The sequence below is a fragment of the Scyliorhinus canicula genome, chromosome 15 (assembly GCF_902713615.1).
Source record: "Scyliorhinus canicula chromosome 15, sScyCan1.1, whole genome shotgun sequence".
In the NCBI taxonomy this organism is placed as follows: Eukaryota; Metazoa; Chordata; class Chondrichthyes; order Carcharhiniformes; family Scyliorhinidae; genus Scyliorhinus; species Scyliorhinus canicula.
Window position 1 is genome coordinate 124,173,612 of NC_052160.1, and position 18,216 is coordinate 124,191,827.

The 18,216-nt window shown below is 43.5% G+C and overlaps 1 protein-coding gene across 1 annotated transcript; it reads left to right on the plus strand.

Annotated features, from left to right (window-relative positions):
- Positions 1 to 52: 52 nt before the first annotated feature.
- Positions 53 to 17,031, plus strand: yod1 (YOD1 deubiquitinase). The gene is made up of 3 exons (XM_038820977.1): positions 53 to 191; positions 7,055 to 7,268; positions 15,454 to 17,031. Exons 2-3 carry the CDS (start codon positions 7,061 to 7,063, stop codon positions 16,155 to 16,157), a joined length of 912 nt encoding a protein of 303 aa, XP_038676905.1. The 5' UTR covers positions 53 to 191; positions 7,055 to 7,060; the 3' UTR covers positions 16,158 to 17,031.
- Positions 17,032 to 18,216: the final 1,185 nt, after the last annotated feature.

Genomic DNA, 18,216 nt, shown 5'->3' on the forward strand with positions numbered 1-18,216 from the left:
GAAGGAAATGAAAGGGGTGGGGACGCGACCACCTGGAGGAGGGGGGGTGCAGCCGTTGGAGCCGACCTCGTGACAGGCGCTTTGTGATGTCAGGCGCATGCGTGCTAACACCGTGCCGACTTGCTCAGGGAGTGAACGTTTGCTTTGCCAGTCTTGTTCTCAGTGCCGCCTCGGTCCTTGCCCTTTAAAAGGTCGGTAAATGGCTCCTCGTGTGAAACCGGCCTTTACGGTTTGAAGGGAAGGGGATGGAAGTTGGACAATTGATTGTAGAGCAGTTGAGCCTACTCGGGTTTTTTCCTTCCCCCATTCAGAGGGACACAGTTAATTCAGGTTGGGTGGGAGGTTTACTAGGCCCGGTTACCATTGAGACGCTGATGGGAGCATCTCCATCCGATCCCAATCCCAGGGAATTGAGGCCCTTACTGAGGAGAGCATAGGGGTAATGGGCCAGTCTCGCTTTTCAAGATGGTATGGGGACAAATAATTCTATTAAAAAGGGTGGCGAGAGAAGCTTGCATTTAATGTTGGAAATCTGTCGAAATGTATTGATGGGGTGAAACGAATTAATGGGGTGAGGTTGAATCGAATAGAAAACAATGCAGACTTTAATTAACGGGGGTAGAGTGCCGCGCACAATGTGTTTCGCGGTTTTAAAATCGTTCGATTAATACGGTAGAATGGGAACGAACAGTCAGCCGTTTTGAGTGTGAAAGCTGCTACATAGGCAACCGTTGTACAATTCACTGCAAATGCTATGGTTAATTTTGGGCGTCAACAGGACACTAAATTGCGATGAATGAATAAATAACTCCTCCAGGTCCGGGTACAACCTGGATTATTCTCGAGTGTTTTGTGAATTTATCTGAAATTTCTACTTGATTGCATCCTTAATATTATCTGCTGCTTATTTGTTTTTAAAATGGCCTTTCAAATGTGGCGGCAAGTTAATTTAGGTGGCTGGTAGAGGCAGATTTCTGGGTGGCTCTGCATAATAAAGGTTGATAAATGATGCAACAGTACTGTTGTATTGATTAACTCATTACTATTGCAAAATAAATAATTTGAATTGGCATTGCCTTTTACTACCTTGGGACATCCTAAAGCATTTTATGTATTGTAACCTGGGTATGAAGGGATTTTCATAGGAGACGTTGAGTAGGTTGGACCTGTATTCACTGGAGTTTAGAAGAATGAGAGGTGACCTTATTGAGACATAAGGGGGGGGGTGATTCTTCAATTTGGAGACCAAGTGTTCACGTGGTGCTGGAGCGGTTCACGCTGCTCCAGCCTCCTCTTGTGGTGCCAAATGGGTGCTGTGCCAACCCGTGCATGCGCAGTTGGGCCCTGCCAACCTGTGCATGCACGGGGGACTTCTTACGCGCACCGGCCCTGACTCAACACGGCGTCGGTGTTCAGTGGCCGGCTGTGCTAGAAAGTAAGATCTAGGGGGTGGGGGAGAGAGGCCGGCCCACCGATCGGTGAGCCCCAATCAAGGGCCAGACCCTATCGGAGGCTACCCCGGTGAAGGAGGCCCCCCCCCCCCCCCCCACACACACAGGCCGTTCCCCTTCTTCCCCCCCCCCCCCCCCCCCCTCCCCCGGACAGTTTCCACAGAGTTCCCGCCGGCACCAACTAGGGGTGAACAGTGCTGGCAGTCCTCCGTCATATCAGCGTGGCCATTCGGCCCATCCAGGCTGGAGAATCAGCAGCCCCGCCGATTCCAGCGGCTGCGCCGTGCCAAATGCGCCACGCAAATGGCACCGATTCTCTGCACCTCGGAGAATCTCATGCCGACGTCGTGGCGCGGTCGCAGCAATTCTCTGTCCCTGCGCGGGGCTCGGAGAATCGGCCCCTAGATTCTTAGAGGGTTTGACAGGGTATATGCTGAGAGGTTGTTTCCCTTGTGGGAGAGTATCAGACCAGAGGGCATAATCACAGAGTAAGGGGATCATCCATTTAAGATGGGAGGGATTTCTTCTGAGTGTAGTGAATCTGTGGAATTCTTTACTGCAGATAGCTGTAGAGGCTATGTCATGAGGGTATGTTTAAGGCTAAGCTGGATGGATTTTTAATCAATAAGTGAATCAAGGGTTATGCAGATACGGTGGGACAGTGGCACCGGGGTTAGCACTGGTGCATCAAAGTGCCAGGGACCCAGGCTTGATTCTGGCTTTGGGTGACACTGGAGATTGCACATTCTCCCCATGTCTGCACGTTATCCCCATATCTGCATGTGTTTTCTCCCACAGTCCAAAGATGCACAGGTTAGGTGGATTGACCATGAACAATGTGCTAGTATAGGGCGGGGGAGAAGGCCAAGGCAGAGTGTTCTTTCGGAGGGTCAGTGTAGACTCAAGTTCCAAATGGCCTCCTTCTGCATTGTAGGGTTTTTATGGATGATCACATCAGATCAATCATGATCTCATTGAGTGGCGGAGCATACTCGCTGGATCGAATGGCCTACTTCTCCCATATTCATATGGTCTTATGTAGTCACTGTTGGAAATATGGCAGCCAATTTGTGCACATCCATATCTACAAACAAAAATATGTTCAAATGATTTATATTATTGATGTTGAGGGTTAAATGTTGATCGTGATACTAGGGATAACTCCCCTGCTTGTCTATAAAATTGTGCCACAAGTTCTTTATGTCCTCCACAGAGCTTAGGGCCATGGTTTAACATTTCAGCCTGAACGTGGCACCTCTGATGGTAAAGCAATCCCTTGATACTGACCAGGAGTGTCAGCCTAGACTTGTGCTCATCTCTAGATGGAACATGAATCCCTAACCTTTTGACTTGGGCAAAAGTGCTCCTCCCACTGAGCTATCGTTGACTTCAGTGCTCATGTTCTCTCATTTGAAGATGAGTTTGTTCAGTTTTTTGGGGGGGGGGGGGGGGGGGGGGGGGGGGAAAGAGGGGCACTAAAGCCTTCCATTCTGACAATTCCAACTTGAGCCTATATGGGTTCTTCGCAGGAGTGTTACTAAATCAAATTTGATAAACGGCCATATGAGGCGATGTCATCGAAATTATAGAATGTAAACAAAGGCTTGGCCAAAGAGGTAGATTTTAAGGAGCATCTTAAAGAAGGAAAAAGAGAAAGATTTATAGATTCATAGAATTTACAGTGCAGAAGGAGGCCATTCAGCCCATCGAGTCTGCACCGGCTCTTGGAAAGAGCACCCTACCCAAGGTCAACACCTCCACCCTATCCCCATAACCCAGTAACCCCACCCAACACTAAGGGCAATTTTGGACACTAAGGGCAATTTATCATGGCCAATCCATCTAACCTGCACATCTTTGGACTGTGGGAGGAAACCGGAGCACCCGGAGGAAACCCAGACACACGGGGACGATGTGCAGACTCCGCACAGACAGTGACCCAAGCCGGGAATCGAACCTGGGACCCTGGAGCTGTGAAGCGATTGTGCTATCCACAATGCTACCATGCTGCCTTTTTTATCAATAAGTGTACAGACTTGAGTTCAAAATTTCTGGGTGCGAAATACTTGTTAGAATTCGCTGATCTTTTCATACCTTTTTTTGAGCTTTAAGTTTCTTCATAAGATGTCCATTTATGACCAAGGCAGGGTTCAAAATACATGGGGGCAGTGGGCGAATTTGGCCCAAGCTCCCAAAAAGCCCGAGAAATTCTACCACTGGGACGACCAATGAAAGAAAAGTAATCTAATGACCAAGGCTCCAGTGGACCAGGAAGAAGCAGAGTGCTGTTGCGAGAGTTAACTGAAACACAAGTGAACAGATAAGAATCGGGTCAGGCTACCCTTGCCATAATAACATCTCTACACCCTTTTGACAATAGTCAGGCCTTCCACAGATCCTGTGGGTAACTCTGAAAAGAGCCTTTGGAGTATTAGATTTGCAATTTGCTAATTCTGTGCAGCACCAGCAGCAGTCACAGTGAGAGAGGAGGCTTTAGCTCCCCCTGGAACTGCACTTGGGACGCAAACACCACAAGCCCAGTAGCATTGAGTGCCTACTGCAACATCACGACCCAGACAAATTCCTGCTTCTATAAAGCGTGGCTAGTGTCATCAGCTTGGCTGGGGTTTGGCAACTTCTGAAGCACCAGTCTTCAGTACTATTGCCAGAATAGTTTGGGCCCATAGCCTTTGCATAATCCAGTGCCTTCAGCTGTTTCTTGATATCATGTGGAGTGAATCATATTGGTTGGAGACTGGCAGAGATAGATAGGTTCTTGATTAATAAGGGAATCAGGGGTTATGGGGAGAAGGCAGGAGAATGGGGATGAGAAAATATCAGCCATGATTGAATGGCGCAGCAGACTTGATGGGCCAAGTGGCCTAATTCTGCCCCTAGGTCTTATGGTCTTATCTGGGTTGCTGGGGACCTCCGGAGCAGACTGAGGTGGATCATCCACTTGCACTTATGGCTGAAGATTGTTTAAACCTTGTCTTTCGTACAGATGAGCTGGGATCCTCCATCATTGAGGATGGGGATATTTGTGGAGCCGCCTCCTTCAATGAGTTGTTTAATTTTCCACCACCATTCATGGCTGGATGCGGCAGAGCTTAGATCTGATGCGTCCGTTGTGGAATTGCTTAGCTCTATCTATTACTTTGCTATTTGGCATGCAAATAGTCCTGCATTGTAGCTTCACCAGGTTGACACCTCATTTTTCGGCATGCCTGGTGTTGCTCTTGGCATGCTGTCCTGCACTCTTCATTGAACCTGGGTTGATCCCCTGTCTTGATGGTAATGGTAGAGTTGTTGATAAGCTGGGTCATGAGGTTACAGATTGTGGTTGAATACAATTCTGCTGCTGCTGATGGTTCACGGTGTCTCATGGATGCCCAGCCTTCTAGATCTGTTCAAAGTCTGATGGAGGGTATCCTCAATATGAAGACGGGACTCATGGTGGTCACTTTTCGAATATTGTCATGGGCAGATGCATCTGCGCAGGCAGATCGGTGAGGATGAGGTCAAGTATGTTTTACCCTCTTGTTGGTTCCCTTGCCACCTGCTGCAGCCCCAGTCAAGCAACTGTCATTTAGGACCCAGCCAGCTCAGTCTGTGGTGATACCACCGAGCCACTCTTGGTGATGGACATTGAAGTCCCCCACCCAGAGCATATAATGCGCCCTTGCCACCCTCCGTGTTTTCTCCAAGTGGTGTTCAACGTGGAGGAGTATTGATTCATCAGCTAATGGTGGCCAGCATGTGGTAATAAGCAGAGGTTGCCTTACCCATGTTTAAGCTGAAGCCATGAGAGTTCATGGCATCCAGAGTCAATATTGAGGACTCCTAGGGCAACTCCTGACTGCATACCACTGTGCCGCCACCTCTACTGGATCTGTCTTGCCGTTGAGACAGGACAAAACCAGGAATGGTGGTGTCTGGGACGTTGTCTGTAAGATATGATTCTGTGAATATGACTGTATCATATTCTGAGGCATCTCTCCCAACTTTGGTACAAACCCCCAGATGTTAGTAAGGGGGACTTTGCCGGGTCTACAAGGCTGGGTTTGCCGTTGTCATTTCCGGTGCCTGGGTCAATGCCTGGTGGTCCGTCCGGTTTCATTCCTTTTTTTGTGTTTTCATAGTGGTTGAATACAACTGTGTGGCTTCATAGGCCATTTCAGAGGGCATTTAAGTGGCAACCACGTTGTTGTGTGTCTGAAGTCACATATAGGCCAGACCAGGTAAGGATGGCAGATTTCATTCCCCAAAGGACATTAGTGAACCAGATAGGTTTTTATGCCAATTGACTATGGTTTGATTGTCATTGTTAGACTTTTTAACTCCAGATATTTATTGAGTTTAAATTCCACCACCCATTGTGGTGGGATTCAAACCCGGTCCCCAGACCCTGGCTCTCTGGATTACTACTACAGCAGCAATTATGTTCCAGGTTATTCTGCATGTGGGCATAAACTGCTTGCTTCATTACCTGAGGAGTTGTGAATTGAATTGAATACTATGCAATCAGCAGCAAACATCCCAAGTTCTGACCTTGCGATGGAGGGAAAGTTACTGAAGAAGCTGAAGATTGTTGGGCCAAGAACACTGAGGAACTCCTGCTGATCTCCTGCTGAGATGATTAGTCTCCAAAAACCACAACTATCTTCCCTTATTTTACATGTGGCGCCAACCAATGAAAGTATTGTCCCCGATTCCCATTGACTTCAATTTTATCTAGGCTGATAATTTAGCTGTAGAGGTGATGATGATGTACAGCTGGGTGTTGTTAGCAGACATGTGAAAACTAACTGGAATGTGTCAAGGGACAAAATGCATATGAGAAATAGGAGAAGTCAAACATAACCCAAGCAGTAGTTGGCCTCTGGATCCAGTAACATTTGACCACCTCCTCGCCCTGCACATGAGATTTTATGGTAGGCTGTTAAAATGAGTACTGAATGCAGAAGAAATGTCAATTTATAGCTGTGATTCCAATGATTTTGAGTTTTTGTTGAAGTTGGAGAGGGCTAGGGATCAAGATGGGGAAAATGGGATTAGAATAAATAGGTGTTTGATGATGGTGCAGACATGATGGGCCAACACCACTCTTTCTGTGATGTAAAGTTCTGTGACTAAGTTAAAAGGAAAGCAAAATGTGATTATTTACATAAATCGGCAGGAAATGTGGCACGTGGATTATTTCATTGTTTAACAATAAACCCAAAAATAATTTGGGTTACTTGACATATAGTGAGATAACTTCAAGATTATTTGTTTGGTAGTACAAAGAGACATGCTGCTGAAGCTTTTCATCTTGCACTCATCAGAACAGATTCACGAGTGCCAAATCTCAAAGGGAACAACAATCGGACTGCATGAAGAGAAGGTGGTGATTGTTTGAAATCTGTCCTGATGAATGAATGATGAAAAGCTTCGACAGCATGTCTCTTTTTTTCAGCATTATTTTCTAATATCTAATTCAGATAATCTAAATGTGCAGATGATTAAAAGAAAGATCACATCATCAAGAAAATATTAGTAAAGCATATTTTAGGATGGATATTTAACTGCACATTGTCAATCATTCACATTGTCATTTTTAGAATACAATGCTACGTTTACGATGTAAAGCAAAGAATGGAACTCACCTGATGCAAGGGCTGACGTCAGTGTCCTGTGTCCAAGAGTTGAAAGATAAAGTGGAAGAACTAACTGGGATTCCATGTGCACTACAGAAAATCATGGTGGGATTCCCTCCATCTAACCTGGAACTTCGTAATGGGGAATTGCCTCTCAAAGATTGTCCTATCAAATCTGGTAAGTGTATTGAGGATAGTGTGTACAAAGGAAGAATGAAATATCGGTGCTACTTAATTACACAAAATCATGTGACTACAAGAGCCGCAGTATCAACTGCGTAGAATCAACAAAGAAAGGGGTCGGAGGGCATGAAGTCTATAAGAATTGTCCTTATTCATTTCTCAAAAGACATAAAATTGGCATGTCCTGTTTGGAAATAATATGCCTGATTTTCTTTCTTTGCTTCCTGGTTTTATGGTGGAATCAATTTTGTTCTACTGTGATTACATTGCTCACAATCTATAGTTTCCCCATCAGTATACTGTTTTAACAGTGGGTGGATTGAAATGATGAACAGCCTCAACTCCTCCCTACTTGCAGCCTGACCTGATACAATTTCATAAGCTGCTCACAAGGCCAAAATGATGGCTCATTAATCTTTGAACAGAAAATTTGGAAATGCACAATGATAATTCTAATTGTTTGGTAACAATATCACATTTAATGAATCTAATGTAAATGAGCCTTCATGAAACTGCCTAGTCCATATACAGAGTAGGTAAGGGGAAATTGACCATCTTTGCTAGTCAAGCTGTTGTTTCGCTCTAGAGCTGGCTTGCCCTTCCTGGATTAAATTTGATTTTATTTTTTACCTGTTTTGGTCACCCACTACTACAGAAAGATCAGATCACTAAATCTAAATGAAAGATATAATCTGCCAGAAAAAAAGTATCTAACTATGCTCTAAATTCCAAATATGTATTGTTATAAAGAATAAGACTGGAATTTGTCCTAAAGGTAACAGGTACGAAGGTCTGACAAAATTGTCAAGTTGCTGCAGCTTAGATTTTGCAGTTTAATTTTTAAACCATCCTGGCAATTTTTTGCAGTCCGTGTGTTCTCTTGTATCTGATATTGCATTTAGTTTGGGAAATCCAATATTATTTTTGGCGAGGTGCCACCAGAGATAAAACAAAGCTTTGATTTATTATTTTGTGTTTAAACCAAATTCGATAGAGTTACAGAGCAGCCCGGGGAGCTTTATGTTCTTTTGAGCAATTTTCTATCATAGTGCAATTTTTTTTTCAGGTACAGAACACAACCTGGCTAATTACTGATCCAAAAACATGACATAAAATTATGTTTTCCAGAATTTTGGATGTTTCTGTACCTGATTCTTACTGTTGCATGATTTTCACAATGAAAGGATAAATTTCATTCAGTTGTCCACTAAGTAAGTAGTGATTTTCATTACTTTTGCCTGAGTATATTATTGCTATTGATGATGACCATTAATAAAATTAGATATTTATACACACACACACCACAATTTCTACAAACTTGTGGAGTGGTGAAAGCTGGGCAGTGCACCAAAGCCTTGCACCCCCTCTCCCATTCTAACTACACTGATTCGAGCTTGGGCGTGGTTAGTCCCAAGGTTAGTCATCATTAGCTGAGAGTCTAGGCAGTGAACAGTATGAGGCATAATGAATTAACCTGATTGTATAAATACACATGCTGCATTTCCAGTAGCAACTCTGCAGTGAAAAATCATGGGCAGCTTGCCCCCTTCTTCCTATCTAGGCTGGGATCTGGACACAATTTTATATCAACCCTGACTGCAAACAGTAGAGTCGCACAGATCAGAGATCCAACCTTGGACTTCTTGATTTGTATACATCATTATCCCCCTGAGTAGTGCATTTATTCACTGAATGGGCAAAGGGGGCGGGGTTGCAGGGTTAGGCTGTTTTTGTCCTGGATGGCGTCAAGCTTCTTGAGTGATGTTGGAGCTGCACTCATCCAGGCAAGTGGAGAGTATTCCATTGCACTCCTGACTTGTGCCTTATAGATGGTGGTCAGGAGGTGAGTTACTCGCCGAATATTCCTAGACTTTGACCAGCCCTGGTAGCCACAGTATTAATATGGCTAGTCCAGTTCAGTTTCTGATCAATGGTACCCCCAGAATGTAATTGTGGGGGATTCAGTGATCATAATGCTGTTGAATGTCAAGGGTGATGGTTAGATCCTCTCTTGTAGGAGATGGTCATTGCCTAGCACTTGTGTGGCACGAATGCCACTTGTCAGCCAAAGTCTAGATATTGTCCAGATCTTGCTGCATTTAGACATAGACTGCTTCACTACCTGAGGAGTCACAAATGGTACTGAACATTGTGCAGCCATCTGTGAACATCCCTACTTCTGACCTTGTGATGGAAGGGAGGTCATTGAAGCCGTTGTAGATGGTTGGGCTTAGGACACCTTCCTGAGGAACTCGTGCAGCAATGACCTGGAGCTGAGATGATTTATCTCCAATTACCTCAACCAACTTCCTTTGTGCCAGATATGACTCCAACCAGTAGAGAGTTTCCCCCCATGATCCCCATTGACTCCAGTTTGGCTAGAACTCCTTGATGCCACACTTGGCCAAATGCTGCCTTGATGTCAAGGGCAGTCACTTTCACCTGAGCTTTGGAATTCCATGTTAGAACCAAGTCTCTAATACGGTCAGGAGTTGAGTGATCCTGGCAGAACCCAAACTGAGCATCTGAGTGCAGGTTATTGCTGAGCAAGTGTCGCTTGGTAACACTGTTGATGACTCCTTCTATCACTTTGCTGACGGGAGTAGCCAGATAGGGCAGTAATTGGCTGGTTTGGATGGGGATGTGGCAGGGGGATGGGAAGCGATGCAGGAAGACGAAGTGAAGTAAAATGGGGCCAGAAACAAAAAGCAGTAAGGAAAGTGTAAGGCAGAGAAGCCATAGTCAAAATCAAAAAGGGCCACAGTGCAGGGTACAGTGACTGAGGAGAGTGTGAAAAGGGAGGTGGTCAATGCAGGATTGAGGGTGTTGTACCTAAATGCGCACAATGTACGGAACAACGTAAATGAGCTTGTTGCGCACATTGAAATTGGCTGATACGATGTTGTGGGTATCACAAGAGACGCAGCTGCAAGGGGATCAGGGCTGGGATTTCAATATCCAAGGATATATGTCCTATCGAAAGGACAGGTAGATGGGCAAAGGGGGCGGGGTTGCAGTGTTTTTAAGAAATGAAGTTAAATCGATAGCAAGATGCGATATGGGATCAGAAGGCATAGAATCTCTGTGGGTAGAGTTGAGGAATTGCAAAGGTAAAAAGACCCTGATGGGAGTTATGTACAGGCCACCCAGCAGTAGTCAGGATGTGGGGCAGAAAATTAATCAGGAGATAGAAAAGGCATGTGAAAAAGGCAATATTACAATAATCATGGGGGACTTAATTATGCAGGTGGACTGGGAAAATCAGGTTGGTAGTGAATGCCAAGAAATGGAAGTTGTGGAATGTCTAAGAGATGGTTTTTCGGAGCACCTTGTGACAGAGCCTATTAGGGAACAGGCAATTCTGGATTTGGTGATGTGTAATGAGGCAGGCTTGATTAGGGAACTTAAGGTGAAGGAACCCTTAGGAAGCAGTGACACAATATGATAGAATTTACCCTGCAGTTTGAGAGGGAGAAGCTGCAATCAGATGTAACAGTATTACAATTAAATAAGGGTAACTACAAAGACATGAGCGAGGAGCTGTCCAGAGTTGATTGGAAAAGGAGCCTAGCAGGGAAGATAGTGGAACAGCAATGGCAGTAGATTTTGGGGGTTATTTGGGAGGCACAGCAGAAATTCATCCCACGGAGGAGGAAACATGCTAAGGGGAGGACAAAGCATCCGTGACTGACGAGGGATGTCAAGGATAGCATACAAAGTGGCGAGGATTAGTGAGAAACCAGAGGATTGGGAAGCCTTTAAAAGCAAGCAGAGGACAGCTAAAAAAGCAATATTTGGAGGGGGGGAAGCGGGGGAAATGAAGTATGAGTACAAGCTAGCTAGTAATATAAAGGAAGTTGGGAAGAGACTTTTTCAATATATAAAAGGTAAGAGAGAGGCATAAATAGACATTGGACCACTGGAAAATGTGGCTGGAGAAGTAATAATAGGAAACAAAGAAATGTCAGACAAACTTTGCATCTTCACTGTGGAAGACACCAGAGTTCCAGGAGAACCAGGGGCAGAGGTGAGTGCAGTAACCATTAATAAGGAGAAGGTTCTGGGGAAACTGAAAGGTCTGAAGGTGGATAAATCACCTGGACCGGATGGACTACACCCGAGGGTCCTAAAAGAGATAGCTGAGGAAATTGTGGAGGCATTAGTGATGATCTTTCAGGAATCACGGAGGCAGGAGGGGTCGCAGAGGACTGGATGGTGGCTAATGTAACACCACAGTTTAAGAAAGGAGGAAGGCAGAAGACGGGAAATTATAGACCGGTTAGCCTGACTTCGGTCATTGGTAAGATTTTAGAGTCCATTATTAAAGATGAGGACTGAGCACGGCTTTGTCAAAGGGTGGTCGTGTCTGACAAATCTGTGAGAGTTCTTTGAGGAGGTAACAAGGAAGTTAGACAAAGGAGAACCAATGGACGTGATTAATTTAGATTTCCAGAAGGTCTTTGACAAGGTGCCGCATAGGAGACTGTTAAATAAGTTAAAAGCCCATGGTGTTAAGGGAAGATCCGGGCATGGATAGAGGACTGGCAGAAGGCAGAGAGTGGGGATAAAGGAGTCTTTTTCAGGATGGCAGCCGGTGACTAGTGGTGTGCCTCGGGTGTGTGCTGGGACCACAACTTTTCACAATATACATTAATGATCTGGAAGACGGTATTGAAGGCAGTATTGCTAAATTTGCAGATGATACAAAGATCTGCAGAGGGACAGGTAGTATTGAGTAAGCAAGGGGGCTGCAGAAGAACTTGGACAAGCTAGGAGAATGGGCAATGAAGTGGCAAATGAAGTACAATGTGGAAAAGTGTAAGGTTTTGCACTTTGGAAGGAGGAAATTGGGCATAGGCCATTTTCTAAATCAGAAAATGCTTCAGAAGCACAAAGGGACTTGGGAGTCCTTGTTCACAATTCTCTTGAGGTTAATGTACAGGTTCAGTCAGCAGTTGAGAAGGCAAATGCAATGTTAGCATTCATGTCAAGAGGGCGAGAATGCAAGACAAGGGATGTACTTCTGAGACTGTATAAGGCTCTGGTCAGACCCCATTTGGAGCATTTGGAACAGGTTTGGGCCCCATATCTAAGGAACGATGTGCTGGCCTTGGAACGGGTCCAGAGGAAGTTCACAAGAATGATCCCTAGAATGAAGAACTTGTCGTATGAGGAACATTTGAGGACTCTGGGTATGTACTCGTTGGAGTTTAGAAGGATGAGAGGGGATCTTATTGAAACTTACAAGATACTGCGAGGCCTGGATAGAGTGGACATGGAGAGGATGTTTCCAATTGTAAGAAAAACTAGAACACCATCTCAGACTAAAGGGACAATCCTTTAAAACAGATGAGGAGGAATGTCTTCAGGCAGAGGGTGTTGAATCTGTGGAACTCTTATGCCGCAGAAGGCTGTGGAGGCCAATTCAGCGAGTGTCTTTAAGACAGAGATAGATAGGTTCATGATTAATATGGGGATCAGGGGTTATGGGGAGAAGGCAGGAGAATGGGAATGAGAAAATATCAGCCAAGATTGAATGGTGGAGCAGACCCGATGGGTCAAGTGGCCTAATTCTGCTCCTGTGTCTTATCGTCTTATGGATTGTTCCTGTTTCTTATGCAAAGGACACATGGGCAATTTTCCACATTGCCAGATAGATGCCCATGTTGTAGCTGTACTGGAACAGCTTGGCTAGGGGTGCGGCAAGTTCTGGAGCACAAGTCTTCAGTACTATTGCCAGAATAGTCAGGGCCCATAGTCTTTGCAGTATCCAGTGCCTTTGGTCATTTCTTGATATCACGTGGAGTGAATCGTATTGGCTGAAGACTGACATCTGTGATGCTGGGGACCTCCAGAGGAGACCGAGATGGATCATCCGCTCGGCTGAAGATTGTTACGAATGCTGCAGCTTTATCTTTTACACAGATGAGCTGGGATCTTCTATAATTGAGGATATTTGTGGAGCCACCTCCTCCAGTGACTTGTTTATTTGTCCACCACCAATCATGGCTGGATGTGGCAGGATTGAAGAGCTTAGATCTGATATGTTTGTTATTGATTCGCTTGGCTATATTACTTGCTGCTTATGCGCTTTGGAACACAAGTAGTCCTATGTTTTTGCTTCACAAGGTTGATGCCTCATTTTTCAGTATATTTAGTGTTGCTCCTGGCATGCACTCCTGAACGTTTCATTGAACCAGGGTCGAGCCCCTGGCTTGGTGGTAATGGCAGAGTCGGGGGTATGCCGGGTACCATTAGGTTTGCAGATTGTGGTGAGTACAATTCTGCTGCTGCTGATGGCCCGCAGCGCCTCATGGATGCTCGGTCTTCTAGATATTTTCAAAGTCTATCCCATTCAGCTCGGTGATAGTAGCACCCAGCACAATGGAGGATATCCATAAATGTGAAGACGGGACTTTTTCCCGCAAGGACCGCGCGGTGGTCATTTCTACCGGCACTGTCATGAACATCTACAGCAGGCAGGTTGGTGAGGATGAAGTCAAATATGTTTTTCCTTCTTGGTTCCTTCGCACCTGCTGCAGTCCCAGTCTACCAGTTATGTCCTTTAAAACCTGGCCATCTCGGTCTGTGGTGGCACTACCGAGCCACTCTTGGTAATGTACATTGAAGTCCCCCATCCAGAATATATTCTTTGGCCTTGCCTTCCTCAGTGCTTCTGCAAGTGGAGAAGTTCTGATTCATCAGCTGGTGGACGGTACATGGTAATCAGCAGGAGGTTTCCTTGCCCATGTTTAAGCTGAAGCCATGAGACTTCATGAGGTCCAGAGTCAATGTTGAGGACTCCCTGGGCAACTCCCTCCCGACAATATGCCACTGTGCCGCCACCTCTGCTGGGTCTATCCTGCCGGTGAGACAGGACATACCCAGGAATGGTGGTAGTGGTGTCTGGGACATTGTGTGTAATATATGATTGTGTGAGTATGACTATGTCAGGCTGTTGATTGACTCGTCTGTGAGATAGCTCTCCCAGCATTGGCACCCAATTTTCATGGTTCACAGAGCTGGGTTTGCAGTTGTCTTTTCCGGTGCCTAGAATGATGCCAAGTAGTCCGTCCGGTTTCATTCCTTTTTAGTATATTCGTAACAGTTGACTAGAACTGAGTGGCTTGCTAGAGCATTTCAGAGGGCATTCGATAGTCAACCACATTGCTGTGGATCTGGAGTATTATATTGCAAGGTGAAAAGACTGAGGACATCTGAGAATGAAATGAAAAATCGCTTATTGTCACGAGTAGGCTTCAAATGAAGTTACTGTGAAAATCCCCTAGTCGCAACATTCCGGCGCCTGTTCGGGGAGGCTGTTACGGGAATTGAACCATGCTGCTGGCCACTTGGTCTGCTTTCAAAGCCAGCGATTTAGCCCTGTGCTAAATGATGTGCAATGTAAAACATTTGTCTTTAAGACTTAAAGAATTGAATTAACATCGAAGTGTGGGTGAATTTGCACAAACTCAATTGTTCAGACGATGTTTTTTGTGACCGGTTCAATCAAAATGAGTGTGCAAGGATCATGACTTCAATATCTTCTGTTCCTGGAGAAATGTTCTGCAAATTGGAAATGGCTGGCTTTGGTCCTTTGTGTTCATAAGTATCATATAAATACTTGGGCAGTGTGTGACACTTAAAACCTGATGAACAAGAAGTCTGCAAATGCATATAAAGTATATATCTAATAATATGTCACTGTGAAATTAATGTGATTCACATAGCCCAATTTAATATCCCAATTTCCTATCTGGCAACAGTGACTATACTTCAAAAGTACTTCTTTGGCTATGAAGTGCTTTGTCATGAAAAGAGCAATATAAATGCAAGGCTTTTGTTTAATTCTTTGCAAAGATTTCTGAATGTATTTAAATAGTCACTGCAGTATTTCGCATCATCTGTTTGATGACAATCCACGCAAACCACCAGGTTCAGCATCACAAGTAGATTGTGGATAACTACATTATTTACGATAATATGCATGATATTTTAAAGATTTCCTTGTCGATGCCTTTTTTAACAAAAAATAGACCACTAATAAAAATATTTTTTCTGTACATATGTGCATTCCCTATTTTTCTTTCTGCAAATAGTTGCATCACATTTAATTATTTGATAACCTTGAACCAGTCCTAGAGTAAGTTTGCATTAAACATATCACTATTTTTCTTCAGGAGACACTTTGATTGTGGAAGAGGAAAGGGATACGTTGAAGATCAAAGCCTCAGCTTCAAAGTTCGGTGCTAAAAGTTCAGATAAGGATGTTTTCCCGCAGCTGGCCCGGCATGTTGTCCCTGCAGATAATTCGTGTCTCTTCACAAGCATCCACTACGTGGTAGAGGGTGGTGTTTGTGAGCCGACCTGTGCTCCAGAAATGCGAAATCTGATAGCGCAGATTGTGGCAAGTGACCCTGACTCATACACCGAAGCTGTACTAGGAAAAAGTAATTGGGATTACTGCAACTGGATTCGTCAGAATGACACATGGGGAGGAGCCATTGAAATCTCTATTCTATCCAAATTTTACCAGTGTGAGATCTGTGTAGTGGACACACAAACTGTTAGAATAGACAGATTTGGCGAAGATGTAGGCTACACAAAACGTGTTCTCCTGCTCTATGATGGGATCCACTATGACCCATTAAATCGAAAGTTTGAAGATCCTGAAACACCCCCACAAACCATCTTCTCCACAGCCGATGATGTTGTCCTTGCCCAAGCACTGGAGTTGGCAGATGAAGCTAGAAGGAAACGACAATTTACAGATCTGAGTAAATTCACATTGCGATGTGTAATCTGCCAAAAGGGGCTGGTGGGTCAGTTAGAAGCTAGGGAGCATGCTAAAGAAACTGGGCACACTAACTTTGGGGAGGTATGATAGTCAGAATACTGTTATCCACCTCGCGTTCCCAGAATGTACTGGGATAATTAATCTCTAGGATCGAAATAAAATGTTGAGGAGTGTTTTTTACCCTGGGATGATTAAACCATGAGCTGATCAAATTATTGGTTGTTTGAAAAACTGGCCCTCGTTCTTGTATTCCTGTTTACACGGTAGGAATTGCATTAGACTTCACTCATTCTAGTTTATTATGTTGAACAAAATGTCTGTTTAAATAGATATAGAAGATGCACTTACATATTTAATAGCCATTAAAATTACCCAATAGAGTATTATGTGGCTGAACATTAATATGTAAATTATCAATGGTTTCTCTTAAGTCTTAGATTTGAGTTGTTTTCATTTCTATAGCAAGGTACATCTGCAGGATTCATATTTGGAAAGTCTTCATTGCAGAATAACTCTAGAAAAATGATCTATCAGCCTATAAGCTAATTGTCGTGAATATTCATTTGAGGATTCTTTAAGATTTCAAGTAGCTCCAAAGGAATGCCTTTTTTTGTGTTTTAACAACCGTTTTATGATCAGCTCGTGGAAATCACAGGTGCATCCTTAAACAACTACCTTAACCATGACTTGTGCCAACAAGCTCAGGAGCTTTTTAGATGAATCATTCTTTGAGTCATTGCTGTTTCTAAGCACTCTCTTAATTACTTGAACAGTTAGCAGAAAAGGAACTTCCATGAGCAGGCTGAGATTCCTCTGAACTGAAATCTGGACCCCTTGTATGTACAAATGGGATGGCATATCACAGGACTAATAGCTATCTGCTTAACTGCAATGTAATGCAACTAAAACTTCATAGGATGCTCACTACACTATTGTCTACTTAAAAACCACAATAAGTATTTCACTTGTCAGGCTAAACTTTTTTTTAAAATTCCAATTATGATTGTCAGGGAGTAACAAGACTATCTACTGATGATACGGATATTTAAATTAATGAAAATAAACTCAGTCCGCAGATAGATAAAAATGTTGCATCTCCAAGGAAACAATCTTTCACTTATTTTCCAATGTAAAGATGACACATGGACAATGAAATTCCAATTTTCCCCACATGAAACTCAATTACTTAACTTTCAAAATTAAACTAAAGACATGACAAAATTCAGGTCTGTCGATGTCCCAGTCCAGAAGCCTCAGAATTGTTAATAAATAAAGTTTCAATCTACAATGGTGCATCTTATGCACTGAATTACTTGACAGCTCCATATGTATAGAAGTTCTAAATGTGTAATCTGATTCACACTTTAACCAAATTTTGTGCATCCTGTGGCCTGCTGGCTCTGGTCTCTACCTTTAAAAAATTAGAAAGGAAAAATAGCTTCTGTTTCATTGAAATTGTGGAAGAATCGAGACCATTTTATGTATTGGTCCTTCCCAAACATAGGAAAAGAAATGCTTTAGAAAGTTAAAACTATCTATTTTAATTTACCTTTACTCTAAAGTAATGAGAATGTTTGATGCAGGACTAAATTATTTTAACCACAATAATGATTTATTTACTTAATATACATGCACCTGAAAGAAATGTGTTCTGCCACTTGAATGCTTATAGGTGGATTTGTTTTCGAAGATTTTTTATGACATACACATGGTGAAACTTTAATGATATAGCAACATTAAATTTTATGAAATAAAATCAGAAGATGCTGGAACTACTAAGCAGGACAGACAGCATCTGTGGAGCGAGAAACCGAGTTAATGATTCAGGTCGATGACTTTTCATCAGAACTACTTTCTGATCTACAATTCTGCCTTATCAGTCCAATTTTAAGCCATATTCTGAAACTTGTTTAGAATTTAGTGTTAGTAAAGTTGGGTCAATGACAAATAACATCCAATGTGGTTGGTCAGTTATGAAATGTTACTTTTAGCCATTGTCTGAATGCTACTGCCAACATATGGTGGACTGCAGTTAGCTGTTCTTGCTGTATTGATCCATACAAGATATTTTTGTTTCTTTCCTGTCGAGCAGAAGGAAGTAATTTTGCATCTGGTACTAATCATTTAGTATTGCTATCTAAGTAAA

Coding starts and splice junctions, on each gene's coding strand:
- yod1 (XM_038820977.1), top strand. CDS start 7,061: ATGCTACGTTTACGATGTAAAGCAAAGAATGGAACTCACCTGATGCAA. Junction 7,269..15,453: donor AGATTGTCCTATCAAATCTG/GTAAGTGTATTG, acceptor ATTTTTCTTCAG/GAGACACTTTGATTGTGGAA.